At 55.5% G+C, this 18376-nt stretch overlaps 1 protein-coding gene across 1 annotated transcript in view; it reads right to left on the reverse strand.

The window, feature by feature from the left end:
- The window catches only part of SCN4A (sodium voltage-gated channel alpha subunit 4), a 33299-nt gene extending 15968 nt beyond the window's left edge, over window positions 1–17331 (reverse strand). The window contains exons 1-13 of the mRNA XM_061144378.1: window positions 17008–17331; window positions 16800–16918; window positions 16561–16650; window positions 16148–16276; window positions 15577–15668; window positions 13032–13292; window positions 11297–11360; window positions 10903–11044; window positions 9157–9366; window positions 8400–8553; window positions 6028–6266; window positions 3954–4127; window positions 2754–3110 (exon numbers count right to left, since the gene is read on the reverse strand). Coding sequence (XP_061000361.1) covers window positions 2754–3110; window positions 3954–4127; window positions 6028–6266; window positions 8400–8553; window positions 9157–9366; window positions 10903–11044; window positions 11297–11360; window positions 13032–13292; window positions 15577–15668; window positions 16148–16276; window positions 16561–16650; window positions 16800–16918; window positions 17008–17280 — 2304 coding nt within the window. The 5' untranslated portion in view covers window positions 17281–17331. The remainder of the gene's footprint in view (window positions 1–2753; window positions 3111–3953; window positions 4128–6027; window positions 6267–8399; window positions 8554–9156; window positions 9367–10902; window positions 11045–11296; window positions 11361–13031; window positions 13293–15576; window positions 15669–16147; window positions 16277–16560; window positions 16651–16799; window positions 16919–17007) is intronic.
- Between the last annotated feature and the right edge of the window lie 1045 nt (window positions 17332–18376).

Genomic DNA, 18376 nt, shown 5'->3' on the forward strand with positions numbered 1-18376 from the left:
CCGGCTCTGGAGCCCGGGAGCCGCAACTCCCGAGCCTGTGTGCCGCAACTATCAAAGCCCAAGTGTCCTACAGTCTGAGCTCTGCAACTGGAGAAGCCTCTGCAACGAGAAGCTTACACGTTGCGACGAAGAGTAGCCCCTGCTCGCCATAACTAGAGAAAAGCCCTCAGAGCAACAAAGACCCAGCAAAACCTAAAACAAATAAATAAATACAGTTTTTAAAAAAGAGATTAATACCCGGAAAGTGCTCAGAATGCTGTATGCGCATTGAGGTCGCTTGTCACCACTTACTCTGATGCTAACTCGTGAGTATCACTCATGATGATACTGATGCTATTGTTGTGGGAAGGACACAGACTCAGTTTCTAGTCCAGGCTCGGTTTCACACTAGCCGTGTGGTTCTGGGCTGTGCCTCCAGAGAGCACAGAGCCAACATTACCTGCCTCACGGGGTTGTCAAGAGCATTAGGGATAATACACATAAAGCCCCTGGCGCAGGGACTGGTAGATGGCAGGAGCCCAATGCCTGGCATGTGACGCCAGTTGGGGCCGGGTGTGGAATCCACCAACTCCCTGACTGCTTGTAAGTTTTGAACTCCCCTGGTCTCCTGGGCCAAGCACTTTGCTGAGCACTTCAACGTGTGTCCTGTATCCTTCCCACCACCCAGCAGAGTAGTCACTAACCAGCCTCATCCCCATTTTCCAGATGAGAAAAACTGAGGCCAGAGAGAGTGTAAATAACTTGCTCAAAGTTTCCCTGTCAGAAAGTGGCAAAGTAGGGGCCTGAAATGTTTTTGAGTTTACACGTACACAGAAACTACTGCGACCCTTACAGTCGCTCCCAGGCCCCTTAAACTAGCCCTTACAGCCTACTCAGAGCCTGCAACCCCCCTATCACGAATCCTGCCCCAAAGTCCTGTGGAGGCATCTCCTTTATGCTTCCCGCTCCCTAAGACCCCCTCCCAGGAGCAGTCGGCCTGGGTTCTGCTGTCTGGCTGTCCCCGGGGGCTCGGGACCCCATCCCACCGTCCCCTCCTCAGTCGCGGCGACGGTGACTCCCCCGGCCGCCGATCCGTCCCTGCCCCCTGCGGAGCTCAGCGTTATCTGAGACGCGCTGACGGAGCAGCTCAAGGATTCCACCGGCCTTTGCGGAACGTGGGGACGTGCGTCTTCCCACCCGCTGTTGCCCGGGGTAGCGTCGCCCCCGCCCCGGGCGGCCCGGCACAAGTCTCCTGATAGGAGTGACCCCCCACCCCGGAGGAGCAAGGTCGGCGGGGTGAGGAGAGACGCCTCCCTCCGCCCGGCTGCAGAAATTCTGGTCAGCTGGACCACGACCTCACATCCCATTTCTCCTGGGCACCGGCACCTCCTTCCCTCCTTCAGCGCCCCACCCAGAAAGTGGCAGGATAGATGCACTTGAGGGCATCTCCGCATCCTCCCAACACCCGGGGCCTGATTCCCAGGAGCAGAGGGTGAGAGGGGAGGAGAACAGAAAGGCCAGGAGTTCCTGGTACCGACCCCACACTGTGCCTTCTTCCCTCAGGGGCAATCCTCCCGGCCACCCGCTGAGGCAGGGGTCCCCAACCTCTGGGATTGAATGCCTGATGATCTCAGGGGGAGCTGATGTAATAATAATAATAGAAATAAACTGTTAAGTGTTAGTGGCTCAGTCGTGTCTGATGCTTTTGCGACCCCATAGACTGTAGCCCGCCAGGCTCCTCTGTCTGTGGAATTCTCCAGGAAAGAATACTGGAGTGGGTAGCCAGTCCCTTCTCCAGGGGATCTTCCTGACCCAGGGATTGAACCTGTGTCTCCTGCATTGCAGGTGGATTCTTTACCATCTGAATCACCAGAAATAAAATGCACAATAAATGCAGTGTGCTTGAATCACTCCAAAACCACCCCCCACCCCACGCCAGTCCGTGGAAAAATTATCTTCCTTGAAACCCGTCCCTGCTGCCAGAAAGGTTGGGCACTGCTGCCCTGAGGGGTCTACCATTTTTCTTTCATGTGGAGTTAGAGAACCTAGCCGACCAGAGAGCAGTGATTCGTTCAGGGTCACACAGATGGCAAAGGAGCTGGGACTGGAACGCGGGTCAGCCTGACTCCAGTTATCATATGCCACTTTACCCAAAACACTAGGTCTCGACGACTTGCACTGTGGTCCCTGGACCAGTGGCAGTGACATCACCCAGAGCTCATTAGAAATGCAGGTTTGGGGGGCCTGGCTCAGAGCTGCCTCACCTGACTCTGGGGGGCTGGGACTGGGACTGGGAATCTAGGTTTCAAGAAACTCACAAAGAGTTTTGAAGCAGGTTAAAATTTGAGAGCCACTGGGTTAAACCATACAAAACGGCCATCTAGGGTCAGGGGAGGAATAAAACCACCACATATCAGTGATTTTACACAACACAGCTTCATAGGAAAAGAACCCTTCAACAGTCCGATTTAAGGGAAATAAAGGCACGGATTGGCTTCCCTGGTGGCTCAGTGGTAAAAAAAACCCACCTGCCAAGGCAGGATTTTATCCCTGGGTCAGGAAGATCCCCTGGAGAAGGAAATAGCAACCCACTCCAGTATTCTTGCCTGGGAAATCCCACTGACAGAGGAACCTGGTGGGCTACAGTCCACAGTGTCACAAAAGAGTCAGACACAAATTAGCAACTAAACAACAACAACAAAGGCGCGGATATGCCTTGGACACTTGGATTTTCTGGCCAAAGGAGTGGGAGCCACCCAGTCAGCCTCACTCACCACCAGGTTGCCGATGACCATGACCATGAGGAAGACAGTGAGGCACATGGCCTGACCAGCCACCTCCATGCAGTCCCACATAGTCTCGATCCACTCCCCGCAGAGGATGCGGAAGACGATGAGGAAGGAGTGGAAGAAGTCGTGCATGTGCCAGCGGGGCAGGCTGCAGTCCGCGGCGATCTTGCACACGCACTCCTTGTAGCTCTTGCCAAACAGCTGCATGCCCACCACGGCGAAGATGAACACAATGATGGCCAGCACCAGCGTCAGGTTGCCCAGCGCCCCCACCGAGTTGCCGATGATCTTGATGAGCATGTTCAGCGTCGGCCATGACTTGGCCAGCTTGAAGACCCTCAGCTGCCGGGCAGGGGGAATGCAGGGGTTGGTGAGACCCAGGGACCCCTAGCCCAACCCTGAGGCAGCCATGACCAGGGATTGAACCCAGACCCTCGACACTGAGAGTGCAGAGTCCTACCCACTGGACCACCAGGGCCTTCCCAGAAAGAACTCTTTTGAACAGCTCCAGCTCCTACCCCCTGAGGGATATGGGGCCTCAGTTTACCTCTCTGTTAAATGGGAATGCTCACATCCTACCACCTCATCCTCTCCACATGATCAAAAGAAAGAATCCTCATCTCTTACATATACAGGCTAAAACATTTGCAAGTGAAATAAAATCTCAGGATTTGCTTTAAGATACTCCCCCATTAAAAAGTAGGGGGACAGATAAAACAAGAGCTATAGGATGTTGATGGCTGTTGGAGCCAGGTGAAAGGTATACAGAGGTGTATCTTACTTTCTCTATATTTTTGTGGATGCATGAAATGTCCCTACGAGGTGGAGAAAAGGATGCTAATTCAGAGTCCCAATCCCACTACTGACAAACTTCCTGAGCCTGCAGCCTCAGGTCTGCAATATGGGCTGAAGTCCCCACCCCACTGCCTCCCAAGTTCACTTAGGAGTGAAGCCCAAATGGCAGTTCCTGGGCTGTCACTGTGGTCTCCCAGCAGCCCTGTGTGATAAGGGGGAGGGCGCCTTTCTCCCTTTTGCCAGTAAGGAAGGTTCTGAGAGGCAGAGGGGTGCACGCTAGGGCAGAGGGGCCTCCCTTCCAGCCCTCTGGCTTCTTGGGGGTTTATTCCTGTGTCCTCCGAGCATCCACACCCCACCCTCCCTCAGCCCGGGTCCCGGGGCCTCACGCACCAGCCGGAAGGAGCGGAGAACCGAGAGCCCCTGCACGTTGGCCAGGCCCAGCTCCACCAGGCTGAGGGTGACGATGATACTGTCGAAGATGTTCCAGCCCTGTTGGAAGTACTCGTAGGGGTCCAAGGCAATGAGCTTCAGCACCATCTCGGCCGTGAAGATGCCTGTGAAGACCTGCGGGGGTGGGGTGTGCAGAGCCTCAGGGGCACAGGGCCTCTGGAGTCTCCTACCCCACTCTTCAACCTCCGGGCAGAGCCCTCAAGGCCAGAGGAGAGGGTAACAGAGCCCCGAGGGGGCAGACAGAGGTACCCATGGCCCACAGGTGTGTGTGAGTGAATGAGGAGCTGAACAGCCATCCCACGGGCAGAGCGGGTACTGCTCAGAGACCGGGGCCCATCTCTTCCTGGCCTTGTGACTGTGGGCCTGTCACTTGACTTCCTGGAATCTCAACCCACTCATGATAATATTCAACACTCGTAAAGCATTCTGTGTTTCACATTGTGGCCTCATCAGTATCTTGATCTCCATGAAGCTGGGAGGGCTGATCACCACGTTCATCCCAGAGGAGAGAGACTGAGGCTCTGAGAAGTCAGCGGCAAGCTCTCGGTCACGCTGCCCATATGGGGTCAGGTCTCAAACCCAGGTCTTGGGGTACTTAGCTCAGTTTCTTGTCTCTATACCCTACAGCCTCTCTAACCTGGTTGGCAGGGGTGGGGCGGGGTTGGGGGTCCCAGGACCCAGAAAATCTTGGTGGATTCGGAAATCTGGTGGGGGGTGGTGTCAGATGAGAGGTGAAGTTGAGGATGAGTGAGAACCAGAGCTGATCTCCCACAATCCTGGACTTGTCTGAGGGCTTCTGAGCCCCTAAAAGCTCCCTGGTCACAGCCCCCGCCCTCCTGGCAGGCACCAGCTGCCCCGGGGCCACAGCCTGCCCGGGCACATGCTGAGCCCCGCCCAGGAGCTGTCCCTAACCATAGCAGGTGCCCAGACGGCAGCAGAGTGTGGGCAGGGGGTGGGCAGGCGGCAGGCCGGGCCCATCATGCACACCCCAGCAGCTGCGCGGCGAGTCCAGAGCCCGCCCTTGCCCCTCCAGCCCAGCCTGGCCACAGCTGCCTCGGGCATCTCCGTGGGGTAGATGTGCCTGCCTCGTGGGCTGGGGGAGTCCAGGGTCTGTTTCCCGTGCCACCCACCCCAGCCTTGTCCTGCTCCTGGGCTCCCCTCACCCTCAGGGTAGGGGAAGCATCTAGCCCACTGGCCACCCTGGACAGATTGAGAAGGGAATTGGGAAGGGTGGGGCCGGGCTGGAGGAGGAGGCGGCGGCTTTTTCCCTTTGTCAGGCTCCACCGGGGCTGGCAACGAGGTGATAATGCTCCTAATGGGCAGGGATAAGCAGGCGGATCAGTGTGTGTCAACAATAGTGGAGCAGAAAGGGCTGAGAGGGGAGCTGGCCTGGTCCTGCTGGAGAAATGAAGCGGGCAGGGGGCCTCAGGGCTGGGGGACGATGCTCTGGGGCCTTCAGGGTGAGCTGGGGCCTCTTGGGCCTGGGTGCCCATGGCTCTACATCCTATCTTCTGGGTCCCTTGGTCTTAGGCCCCTGGGCTAAGTCACTTCAGTCATGGCCTACTCTTTGCGACCCTGTGGACCATAGCCTGCCAGGCTCCGCTGTCCGTGGGATTCTCCAGGCAAGAACCCTGGAGTGGGTTGCCATGCCCTTCTCCAGGGACCCACAACAACCTCTGAAAGTGGAGAGACTTGCCATCCAGCACTTCACTCCCCACTCTCAAGCTCCCACTCCCCCATCTCTGCCTCCAGGGTATGACTTGGACTCCAGAGCCCCTAGAGTCCTGATTTTAAGAAGCCAAGTACTTCATCCCCACTCTCTCTGCCCCCAAATACCCCAAAGCCTAAATTCCATGGATCTCCCCATGTACCTCCCCTGTGTCCCTGTGTACCCATATGCTAGGAAAATAACCCCAGCCTGTCTCTTTATGCCCCCTAATCGTGCCCCTCATTCCCACACAGCCCGTGGGCCCTGTGGCCCCTCTCCAGTCCTGCCTCCCTTGTCCCCCCGTACCAGGTTGCCCACGTTGAGCACATTGTCAAAGTGTTCAGTCATCGGGTAATGCTCCATGGCCATGAAGAGGGTGTTGAGCACGATGCAGATGGTGATGCCCAGGTCCACGAAGGGGTCCATGACGATCAGGTGGATGATCTTCTTGAACTTCACCCACGGGGTGCAGCAGTTCCATATGAGCACTTTATGGGAACATTTGTACCACCACGGTGGGCACTTCTGGTGGGCCTCTTCCAGCTCTGAAAGCAGACAGCAGATGAGGACCCACCCGCTCACCTGCTCCTTCCTCCACCTCCAACTTTGAGCCCACCTTCCAAGCCCCGCCCCTCAGAGCGCCACACCTTAAGCCCCGCCCTCTCGGGGAGGTCCACCCCAAGCCCCGCCTCTCAGAGGGTCACCCTCAAGACCCACCCCCTAGACCCCGCCCACACGGCCCCACCCTCAGTTCTCCATGCCCCCAATGACCACTCCCTTGAAACTGAAGGTGTTAGTTGCTCAGTAGCATCCGACTCTTGGCGAGTCCCTGGGCTGTAGACGGCCAGGCTCCTCTTGTCCATGGAATTTCCCAGGCAAGAAGACAGGAGTGGGTTGCCAAGTCTCCTTATCCAGGGGACTTTCCCGACCCAAGGATGGAACCCAAGTCTCCTGCATCGCAGGCAGATTCTTTACTGTCTGAGGCACCAGGGAAGCCCCATAAAGAGCCATGCACTTAGAAGCCTTACCCCAGGTCCCTTCTCCCAGTGCTCTACTTCAGCTCCACCTTTTCAGTACACTGTCCCCCAGTGACACACCCCCTAGGGTGACTTCCATCCACTACCTACGGCCCAGGCCTGCGATCCCGGCTGGGGAGGGGCCCGAGGGCCTCAGGGAGAGGCGGGAGGCCACTGCAGAAGGCTGGGTCTCATTTCCAACTGTTGCTGGCCAGAGCCTCTTAGGAAAAGAACAAGTCCTTCCTGGGGGCTCTGCCTCGCAGTGCTGCTGGCTCCTCCAGACCGGACCCTGCCAGTACTTCCCCACCAGAGTAGCTTCCTGGAAACACGCCCTGTTCCTGCCCTGCCAGCTCTAACCCCTGGGGCTCTGTCAGGCCCATGGATATGCTACATCTCCTCCAGGTCTTCCAGGCCTCTGGTGCCCATGGGAGTTCCTAGCCAGGGCGCGCTCTCATTTAATCCCCCCGAAATGTATGAGGTAACTATATTAGTGCCTCCACATCATAGATGAGGAAAGGGAACTGGAGTCAGGGGCTGTCCCATAGATATGTGGGTTTGAGGGCCTGAATGGGACACCCCAGGGAGGGAACGGCTGAGCCTCTTCCCCATCCAGCAGTTAGTAAACCAGACCTCTCAAAGGCTGCAGCTTGACAGTAACACCCCCACTCCCAACCCAGGTGTTACTGCAGGTGCCTCAAACTGTGTCTGAGGTCCCAAGCTTCCCACAGTGGTCCCAGCAAGGGCAATGTTGAGTGACCTCCTTGGCTGGCTCTGCCCAGCATCCCCTGGGGTGTTCTCTGTCAGGGCACAGACACCTGGATGCCCTTCAGGCAAGGTCAGCTGGGATAGAGGTTTGCAAAGTCCTCCAAGTCCTTCCTGCCAAAAGGCAAGACACCTGGGGAGGGGGACCAGATCCTTCTGATGTCAGATTTCCCTGCATCTTCCTTTCCTGCATCATTTCCTCCTCCTCCCTCCCTCTCATCCATCCACACACCTGTGTTTCTTCCCATTCATTAATCTTTCAGTCCACCCACCCATCCATCAAACCATCTGTCCATCCATCCACCCATGCATCCATCCATTCACCTACTCATCCACTCACTCATCCATCCACTCACCCATCCGTCCACCCACCCACCCACCCACTATCTGTCCATTCATCCATCCATCCATCCTTCCAACCATCCATCCATCCATCCATCCATCCATCCATCCATGTGTATGTCTACTTACCTCTCCTTGTTACCTTAACCTAGTCTCCTGAGGCCTGGGGGGCAGCATGGGGTTTTTTGGGGGGGTCTGTGGCTCTCTCTGGGCAGAGTTTGACTTTGACCTTTTGCTTTTACCCAGAAGATATTTGTGGAACAGGATCTCCAGTTTCCGGAACATTGGGCCTTCCTGGTTAGTATTCTTATCCTGTCCTTTCCCATTGCCTTGGCAGCCCACAAGGCCTCCCGGAAGCCCCCAGTTCCCGCTGCAGCCTGGTCTTGTGGCCAGAATTCGGCCAAGTTAAGCCAAGACTATATTTATCACGGCCATTTCTTCGACGCCAATATTAAGTTACTGTCCTGAAGTTGGGCCCAGCCAGGCCCTCCCTGCCCCCACCTCAGGAGCCCAAGTGGCCCAATGGGCAGGATAGGTCTGGGGATGCTGGACACTCACCTTCCATGGCATCAGAAATGCCACTGTCTGTGCCACAGCTTGGCCTCGGAGGCCCCTTCTCCCCTGCCGATGTGTCCAGGCTGCCATTGCAGTCTTTGCTGTGTGCTGGGTCCCCATCCACCTCCCCACCTTCCAGAGCCTGGGCAGCTTTGGCCTGTGGACCAGCAAGGGTAATGGACATAAAGTCCATCGCCAAGCCATGGAATGGACTCTCAGAGCTTCTTCCTGAGTCCTTCAGGCTGGGGACCCCTCTTTTTGGCTTGCATCCAGTCTACTGCAATAGGGGTAGTTGGCAGTGGGGTGACAGGGTAGGGACCAAAGTGACTGAGGATCCTCATCCCTGAACACCCTTCCTTCTCTGAAGCCTTGGCTGGCCCTGCACTTCATGAGATGATGGGTGAATGCACAGCTGCTCCCTGAGGCCTCATCAGCACCCACCTTTCCCTCAGCCTGGACCCAGACACTGCCCATAAAAAATCATAAAACCATAGGTATCTGAGCTGAAAGGCTACATCAGGTTTAACTACTCCAGATTCCTGGTTATGTATGGGGAAACTGAGGCACTGAGCTACAAAATGCTCTTTCTACTGCCTGGGTGCTTCCCACCCCACCAAACCTCCAACCTGATCCTTCTGCTCCCCGTCACCTGTCTCGCAGTCCCCACCCCTCACCTTCCCCTGCCTCTCAGCCTGCCCAGGGTACCCAGGCTGAGGGGCAGAGACCCCTGGATCTTCCCCCCCCCTCCCCTAGTCCAGACCTTCTCCAGCTCCTCCTGCTGTTTTTTGAATTTCTCCAGCATCTGCTGAAACTCCTCTTCTTTCTCCTGATCTTCGGCCAGGGTGGCCTCGTTCTGCTCAGCATAGGCCATGGCCACCACGGCCAGGATCAGGTTGATGAGGTAGAAGGAGCCCAGGAAAATGATGACCACGAAAAAGATCATGTAGGTCTTGCCGGCTGCTCGAAGGGTCTGGGAGTGAGGGAGGGGGAGGAAGTGTCACGTGGCACCCTGCCTGCTTTCACCCAGGGCCCCCCTCCATACAACCATTGCCCAGAGAGGCAGACAGGAAGGATCCCTCACAGAGCCTGGAAGTTTGAGGGCTTTTGAGGCAAGGTATGGCTTCCCAGGTGGCACCAGTGGTAAAGAACCTGCCTGCCAATGCAAGAGACATAAGAGATGTGGGTTCGATCCCTGAGTCAGGAAGATCCCCTGGAGGAGGAAATGGCAACTCACTCCAGTATTCTTGCCTGGAGAATCCCATGGACAGAGGATCCTGGAGGGCTACAGCCCATAGAGTCACAAAAACTCAGACACAACGGAAGTGACTTAGCACGCACGCACGTAGATAATTATGTCATCTGCAAAGAGAGACAGCTTTCTATCTTCTTCTATGGCCACCCTTGACAGGTTAAACCACATTCTGGGGCATTTCAAAGATATGAACTTGGAACCCAGACCTTCCTGGGCTCCTGACTCAGAGAGCCCTGAGGACCCCGGCCAGACATCTTGAGATCAGAGACCCAGGATAAAAATTGGTGAATGTCGGCTTTGGGGTCAGCTTGACTCCTAGTTTCTCCATGATGCCTGGCATCTGGTAACAGCTCAGCAAATAGAAGCTATTATTGTTATCGTTATTACTGTTTGTTTATTTTTGGCTGTGCTGGGTCTTTGTTGCAGCACGCTGGCTTTCTCTAGTTGCAAAGAGCTGGGGTTACTCCAGTTGCAGCGCACAGGCTTCTCACCGTGGTGGCTCCTCTTGTCTCAGAGCGTGGGCTCTGGAGCATGGGGTAAGTAGTCATGGCGCATGGGCTTGGTTGCCCCATGGCTTGTGGAATCCTCCTGGACCAGGGATCAAACCCACGTCCCCTGCATGGGCAGGCGGACTCACCTTCTTCTTTTTTTGACTATTTATTTATTTGGCTGTGCCAGGTCTTAGTTGTGGCTTTTTTTCTTTTACTTTAAAAATTTTTTTTCATTTTTCGTTGAAGGATAATTGCTTTACAATATTATGTTGATTTCTGCCATACATCAACATGAATCAGCCACAGGTGTACATAGCAGGCAGATTCTTAACCGCTGGACCACCAGGGAAGTCCCATTACTATTATTATTAACATGGTCAGTGTGAGAAACATCACCAGGGACTGGAAGGCACTGTTCTCCAGACTCAACCTGCCCACCTGCAAACGGTGGAAGGTAAATAATTCTGGGCAGAGCTGGCATCTAAGCGACCTTACTGGTTACTGTGAGGAGGCCTGGGAGTCTGTGCTGAGCTCAGATCTCAGCCCCTGAGCAAATGAGGAAAAGGAAGAAAAGGCTGGGGCTCAGATCTGGGCAGGAACCGAATGTCAGAGGTGCCAAGAACCCATATATAGGGCCACTGAGGGGGTCCCTTGGAAGGGATGGCTTTGGTAAGGGTCCTGCCAAGCCCCAAGGAGGCCGTGGAGATGGAGGGAGGTAGGGCTGTGGGGCTGAGGGGCAGGGCAGGGCAGAGGGCTGCTGTACCAGCTGGAAGAGGTTCTCCCAATAGTCCTGTGTCATGAGGCGGAAGAGAGCCAGGAAGGCCCAGCTGAAGGTGTCATAGCTGGTGTAGCCGTAGTTGGGGTTCCGCCCGGCCTTGATGCACTCGTAACCCTCAGGGCAATGCCTGTGGACAGGATGGGGACTGGTTTTAGGGAGAAAGGAGAGCTCCAGCTAGGGGCCACATAGGGGGATACTCTGAGAAAAAAAAAAACATCCTTTAGTCTTGTCTGCATCCTGAAAACAAGTGCATGCTCACGAGTTGTCTTTACACCTCCATCCACCCGTTCTCATCCCCAGTCATCCCGCATCTTTTGACAACCCTGGGGCCACTTTTTCCCATTCACCCCCCCCACCCCACCTCCCGGGTGTCACTCACCCAGCATCGCTGCTGTTCCCACAGAGCAGGGCGTCGTTGGAGCCCTCCAAGAAATAGAAGTTCCCTTTGGGAGTCAGAGGTCACAAAGGAAACACGTCACTTCATGGACACTGTGGGCACGGTACCCATCGCACACCTGTGGACACCTCTGTGTGGACCACAGGCACCAGCACATGGACGCTCTCGGGGTGCCCCTTCCCTCTCCTCTTTTTTAAAAAATTAATTTTTATTGGAGTATAGTTGCTTTAGTTGTGTTGGCTTCCACTGTACAGCAAAATGAATCAGCCACACACACACACACACACACACATATCCATTGCCACATGTATGCTCCATATATCCATGGAGTCCCTTTGGGACTTCTTTCGAATTCAGGTCACCACAGTGCATTAAGTAGCATTCCTTGTGCTATATGGGCTTCCCTTCTGGCTCAGCTGGTTAAAAGCCTGCCTGCAATTCGGGAGACCCAGGTTCAATCCCTGGGTTGGGAAGATCCCGCGGAGAAGGGAAAGGCTACCCACTCCAGTATTCTGGCCTGGAGAATTTCAAAGGGGTCTCAAAGAGTCAGACACGACTGAGCGACTTTTTCACCTGAGCGATACAGTATGTTCTCATTAGCTATCTATTTTCTTCCTTCTCCTTTAAGGGCAGCTCCAAGTCCTAAGCCCTCTGGGTAGATACATTTTACTGTCATACTGCCTTGTATGGGGTATAGTGGGGGTACAGAAGGAGACGGGGGGGACATGTATGTGTGTGCCTGGAGCTAGCACGTACCTGAGCAGGACCCCCAGTGGAGGGGTGAGTGGGGGGCTAGAATCCAGGGTGCCAGGTTGAAGAAGGTGGCATTTCTAAGCTGGCGTTTCCATGTCCATTTTCTAAGCTGCCAGGAGGCACCATGTGGACTAGTGGCTTCATGAGAATGCTGTCTTGTGTGTGCGCACCTGTGAAGTCTGGGTATGTGAACAGGATGTGGGTGCCTGCTGCTGGCCTTGCCAGGACGATGGAGGAGAAAAAGGAGCCTGCACATAGGGATCGTTGCTTTTCCTAGCAAAAGCTGTAGGATTTTCCAAACAATTTGGTGTTTGCTGTTACGTAAACCCTTTGAGAGGGTAACCGTTGTTTAGTTGCCAAGTTCGGTTCAACTCTTTTGCAACCCCATGGATTGTAGCCCACCAGGCTCCTCTGTCCATGGGATTTCCTAGGCAAGAATACGGGAGTGGGTCGTCATTTCCTTCTCCAGGGGTCTTCCCGACCCAGGGATCGAACCCAGGTCTCCTGCATTGGCAGGTAGGTTCTTAACCACTGAACCACCAGGGAAGCTTGAGAGATGTATTGTAGTCTTTATTTTATAGGCAAAGATTCTGAGGGTCAGGAAGGTGAAGTGACTTGTCAGAGGTTACCCAAGCTGTTAAGTGATGGGTTTACACTCAGGTCTTCTCCATGATCTTTGTAAAAAAAAAAATTATTTATGTATTTGGTCACACGGGGTCTTAGCACATGGGACCTTCATTGCAACATGTTGGATTTTTAGTTGCAGCACGAGAACTCTTAGTTGGGGCATGTGGGATCTAGTTCCCCCAACCAGGGATCAAATCTGGGCCCCTTGCGTTGGGAGCATGCAGTCTTAGCCACTGGACCAACTGGGAAGTCCCTTCCTCATGTTCTTTGTCTCACACAAGGGGCTGCCAATGGGGCTAGCAAAGACCCCACTGGCCTCCCCACCCTCCCTTCTTACCTTCATCATTGATGTAGGCATCCCAGTCAAAGGTATAGTTGCTGGCCCAGCTCTCCTGGCCGTCCCAGGTGTCATTGCCGAACCACGTGCTGTTGGTGTCATTGAAGGGCGGGGGCCAGCGCACACACTTCTGCCGCAGGTTTCCCATGAAGAGCTGCAGCCCCACCAGAGCAAAGACGCTCAGGCAGAAGACGGTGAGGATCATCACGTCCGAGAGCTTTTTCACCGACTGGATCAGGGCCCCCACGATGGTCTTCAGCCCTGATCACAGAGAGCAGGAGAGCGTGGCAGGGGGTAACTCGCCGACTCAGCCCCTCCGAGCCTCTGCCTGCTCCATCTCCTTCCAGCCTCGGCTTACTTGGGGCGCTACTTCCCTGAAGCCTTCCCAAATTAGCCCCATCCATCTCTGATTACAACCTCCATCTCGAGCCTTCCAATGGCCACCGAATCTCAGCCACTAGTAGAATGGACTGTGAAGACTCTACTGGGTGTTGCCTAACACAGGAGAGCAACAACACGCAGACACACAGTGTAACTTAATAAATGTCACTAAGTTAGGACTCCCAAAGTGTTCATAGAATGCTAATCTCACAAGCCGCGCCCTTCATGAAAGGGGTTCAATCGTGTTTGGGAAAGGCTGAACTCTGTAGCACTTCCATAGCTGCTCAATAGTAAAGAATCCGCCTGTCAATGCAGGAGATGCAGGTTCAATCCCTGTGTCAGGAAGATCCCCTTGGGGAGGGCATGGCAGCCACTCCAGTATTCTTGCCTGGAGAATCCCATGGGTAGAGGAGCCTGGTAGGCTACATATAGTCCATAGGGTCGCAAAGAGTCAGATACCACTTAGCGACTCAACAACAACTACTAACCCTGTGGTACCCTTCTGGAGGGTCCTTATGTAGATTATCCTATCAGAGGCTCAGAAAAGTTCTACAGAAACAAAAGCTTTTTAATACCATGTTTCAGCTTATTTGACACAGAACCCTTTCTCTTTTAGCCTGTTCACACCCAAGGAACAGCAGGGTTCACTCTGAGAAGCTCTAGGCTGACTTTGCAATATCATTGCATTCTGCCCCTCGGAACTGGCAAGGACATAGCCAGATTGTATGGAATTTCAGGCTCAGATTCCATCATTTATGGAAGAACCATAACTTCTTCCTTGGGCATAATCAGGGTGTCTCTCACTTCAATATTTGTTTATTTCCTTTTCTTATCCTGGTATGAAGACAGATGCTTAGCAGCTTCAATCATAAAAGCCTTACGAGCTCTGAGGACGCTGGAAGCGTGGCACGGAGGGCAGGTATTGTGGCCTTGACTCAGTGGCTAACATGCCATGTTGCCTTCAGTAACCTCTCCTCTCCGGGGGTCCCTCCTTCCTCAACTGCAAGTCACAAGGGTTTTGGACTAGAGAAAACTAAGGTAATTCCTAGCACTAAGAAGTAACAACTTCCCTGTCTCCCAGAGCCTGTTCTCCATGCCTTTCAGATCATCTTTCTCTCCTTTTGGAGAAGGAAATGGCAATCCACTCCAGTATTCTTGCCTGGAGAATTCCATGGACAGATGAGCCTGGCAGGCTACAGTCCACGGAGTTACAAAGAGTTGGACATGACTGAGTGACTACACTTCACTCCTTTAATGAACCTTCTCCAGTTTCTTCACATGCTTTTATGAGGGTCTGGATGATCCAGATTCTATTTATTTCATGCGTCTCGATGCATTACTTTGGAACTGGCCTCATGGCCTCATGGCTCAGCGGGGATGTGGTGTGTTCATTATTGAGCTCTCAGGGTGTGAACTTTCCATCACTGAGAACCTCTGTGTCTCTCAGGTGGAGTGCCCTGCTCTGCCCAATCTGTTTATTTTATTTAAAACATGAACGCTATGCCAGGGCTTCCCTGGTAGCTTAGTTGGTAAAGAATTCCCTGCAACGCGGGAGACTCAGGTTCGATCCCGGGGTGCGGAAGATCCCCTGGAGAAGGAAATGGCAACCCAGTCCGGTATTCTTGCCTGGAGAATCCCATGGACAGAGAAGCCTGGTGGGCTACAGTCCATGGGGCTGCCAAGAGTCAGACACAACTTAGGGACTAAATCACCACCACCGCCTCCCAGTGCCAGGCATGGCTTGAAGCACCTTATTGCTATCAAGGCTTTGAATTCTCATAATAACTGAGTGAGCAGTACTGTCATCAGTCACAGTTTACAGATATGGAAACTGAAGCAGACAGGGTAACCGTTTAACCAAGGTCAAAGTCAGGAAGTGGCAGAGATGGGAGTTGAACCCAGGCAGTCTGGCTCCAGAGTCTGTGCTCTAACCATCTTGCTATGCTGCCTCTCAAAGCCCACCCTCCCACTTGGGGCCCCTTCTTCTCCCTGTAGATGCACAGGACCCCCCCACTCTGTGTCCAGGCTTCGAAGTGGGTGCTACGCCCCCTGGGAGGGTTATGACTCTGGGTCAGGCTCCCAGAACTTGAGTGCCCCCTTCCAGGCCTGGGTGAGGGGGCAGGCCAGCTGGCCCAGGCAGAGGGCCTCTGAGCCTCCCCTGTACCTGGGATGACCGTAATGGTTTTCAGGGCCCGCAGCACCCGGAAGGTTCTCAGCGCTGAGATGTTGCCCAAGTCCACAAATTCCGTCAGGTACCTGGGTGGGGGGTGGGGGCGAGGGCTGTGTCAGAGTCAAGGGGCAGGTAATGGGGCAGAGTGAGGCCCAGAATGAGGATTCCCAAGGAATCCTTGTATTTGGGGTTACTGTGGAGATGCAGGGGACAGGTCAGGGACTGCAGGCTCCTATCGGGGCCTGAGAGGTGGGAAAGACAGTGCAGGGGCTTTGCTGAGGAGTGGGGAGGTGGCAAGGGTAGCCCAGCTCTCCCCGTGGGTGGGGGCCTGGGGGCCCGGCTCCTATATGCTGTGCGGAGGGGCACCCGGACGGACAGTCTCCAGGTCAGAACCCGAGAGTGACAACTCCCGGAAAGGTGCAGCCCACTGTCTGCACCCCCGGACCACAGCCCTGCAGACCAGCCTCGGAGGGTCACCCAGCTCACTCAGCTGCCCTCTCTGAGGCCTGGCTCCCCTCCCTTCCCTCGCATCAGCCTCCGGACGCCCCCAGGGAGCCCTGCTCACGCCATCATGATGACACTGAAGTCCAGCCAGTTCCAGGGATCCCGGAGGAATGTGAAGTCATCGATGCAGAAGCCTCGGGCCAGGATCTTGATGAGGGACTCGAAGGTGTAGATCCCTGTGAAGGTGTACCTGGCGGGGAGAGGGCGGGCCAGGGCCAGGCATGTCACACATGGGCCAGGATGTGGGTGGCAGAGGCGGGCCTCCTGGGAGCGAGGGCACGGAAATGACATATGCCACCCAGGGGGCTGAGGACATCGGTGAGAGTGACGGTGTGTGCCACTCTGGGGACTTAGGGTACTGATGGAGCAACAGGGACAGTGTTTGTCTCCCTGGAACACAGAGCAATGGTCACTTGGGGCACCCTCTGAGGGGAGACACTGGGGAACCGGGGGAGATGGGGGCGGGGCACTTACTCCACGTGCTTGGACCAGGAAGGCGGGTTACTCATGGTCATGAACACGCAGTTGGTCAGGATGGTGATCATAATGAACATGCTGAACAGCGTTGGGGGGAGGGTCAAGGAAAGTGAGGGAGCAGGTGGGGAGGAGAGGAGGACAGAGGGCCTCCTCGCCCAGAGCGCCCCGTTCTTGCCCACCCCTGACCCCTGCCTGCCTTTCCCCGGCCCTGCACTCGCCCCACTCTGCCAGGATATGAGTGGATGAGCACCTTGATGGCACAGCGTCTGACGATGCTGAAGGGGCTCAGGAGGTAGAGGGCAGGCGTGGCTGAGAAGCGGAAGATGGACTTGCCCTTGTTGAGCACGATGAAGGTCTGCGGCAGGGAGAGAGCTATGAGGCCTGGGACAGGCAGACGGATGGACCAGGGACAGACAGGTGGAGGGAGGCCTCCCTGGCGCGGACCTTCTTGTCGCTGTAGTAGGGATCCAGATCCTCCAGGGGGATGCCGATGACTTCCGGCGGGGGATCCCCATAGATGAGCGGCAGATTCTTGCCAGCCTCCATGTCGCTGCGCGGCTTCCGCTCGGTCTCCTCGATCTCCATCTGCTTGTTCCGCAACTGCCGGGCCTCCTCCTCCAACACCCGGCGCTCTATGGCTGCCAGGGACTCCCGGGTGAAGGGGCGTAGGCTCTCGGGGCCCAGAGGCACCACGGTGGGCAGAGACGCGTTGGCCATCTTCGCATCCTGGGCTCAGGGGCCAACAGGGTGGCGGGCAGCTGGGGTAGCTGCAGCGTGCAGCCCCCAGGGTGCTGGGCGGCCACCCCGCCCTGGGCCTGTGGTCCCGCTACTCACCTCCCGCCTGCCCCGGGGCCAGGGCGGGCAGGTTGGCGAGCAGGCGCTGTCGGAACTGGAGGATGTGCCTGCGGGGCCCGGGTGCTGCTGTTGCACAGATGCTGGACGCAGAGCATCACCCCCGAGCCCCTGCACCACACTCGCCCCAGCAGGGGGTTGGCTCCCCTCTGCACTGACAGAAAACCAACCAGGTCCTCTTCTCCCTCGGGGACTTGTGGCCAACGCCCCCCGTGCCTTCAACCGCCTCCTGGGCCCGAGTTCTGGGAACTGTGTGGCTTCAGCCTACAGGGAACAGAGAAAACCACAGCAGGCTATACCCCTGTGACCTCGATCCTGCAGTGAGGCAGAAAGGAATCGGATGAGAGATGTGAGGGTAGACCCAGAGGATGGGCCCGATGGGGTCAGCCTAAAGAGGAATGGCAAACAGATTTCATCTTGAAGGCTGACATGGATCAGCTGCTCTTGGCTGCCTGGAGATGTGGGCCAAGACCATGTGGGCTGGAGACAGACTCCGTGCAAGGAGACTGCTAGGGTTGATTAGTGATGTCTGCCAGGGGCGTGAAGGAGAAGGATGCCGGTGTATCTGCCACTGTTCACCATATCTGGCCTGGAGGGAGCAGACAAGGAAGATGTGTGGACATGCAGCCCCTTGTCCTGAGCTTTGGGGAGGTGTGATGTTGGGTGGGGAGCGGGAAGAAGGAAGATTCCCAGGCTCTGGGGAGAGTCTCAACAGCTTCCTCCTCCAAGACCCGTGGGATCTAACCTATGGGCAGGGAGGGGGAACTGGAGCAAGAAAATGCAAGGTGTGTGTGGGGGGCCACGTCAGGAGAGCCTGCAGGTGCTAACATGGAGGAGCAGGATATACAGGTAAGGTCCTGGGGAGAAAGAGATGGACAGTTTCAATGGTGGGGGCAGGACTGGAGCTCCCAGGGACTGCTTTTGGCTGGTGGTCCCTGTATGAACCGGGCAGAAAGCAGGG

Source organism: Dama dama, chromosome 5 (assembly GCF_033118175.1).
Source record: "Dama dama isolate Ldn47 chromosome 5, ASM3311817v1, whole genome shotgun sequence".
Lineage (NCBI taxonomy): Eukaryota > Metazoa > Chordata > Mammalia > Artiodactyla > Cervidae > Dama > Dama dama.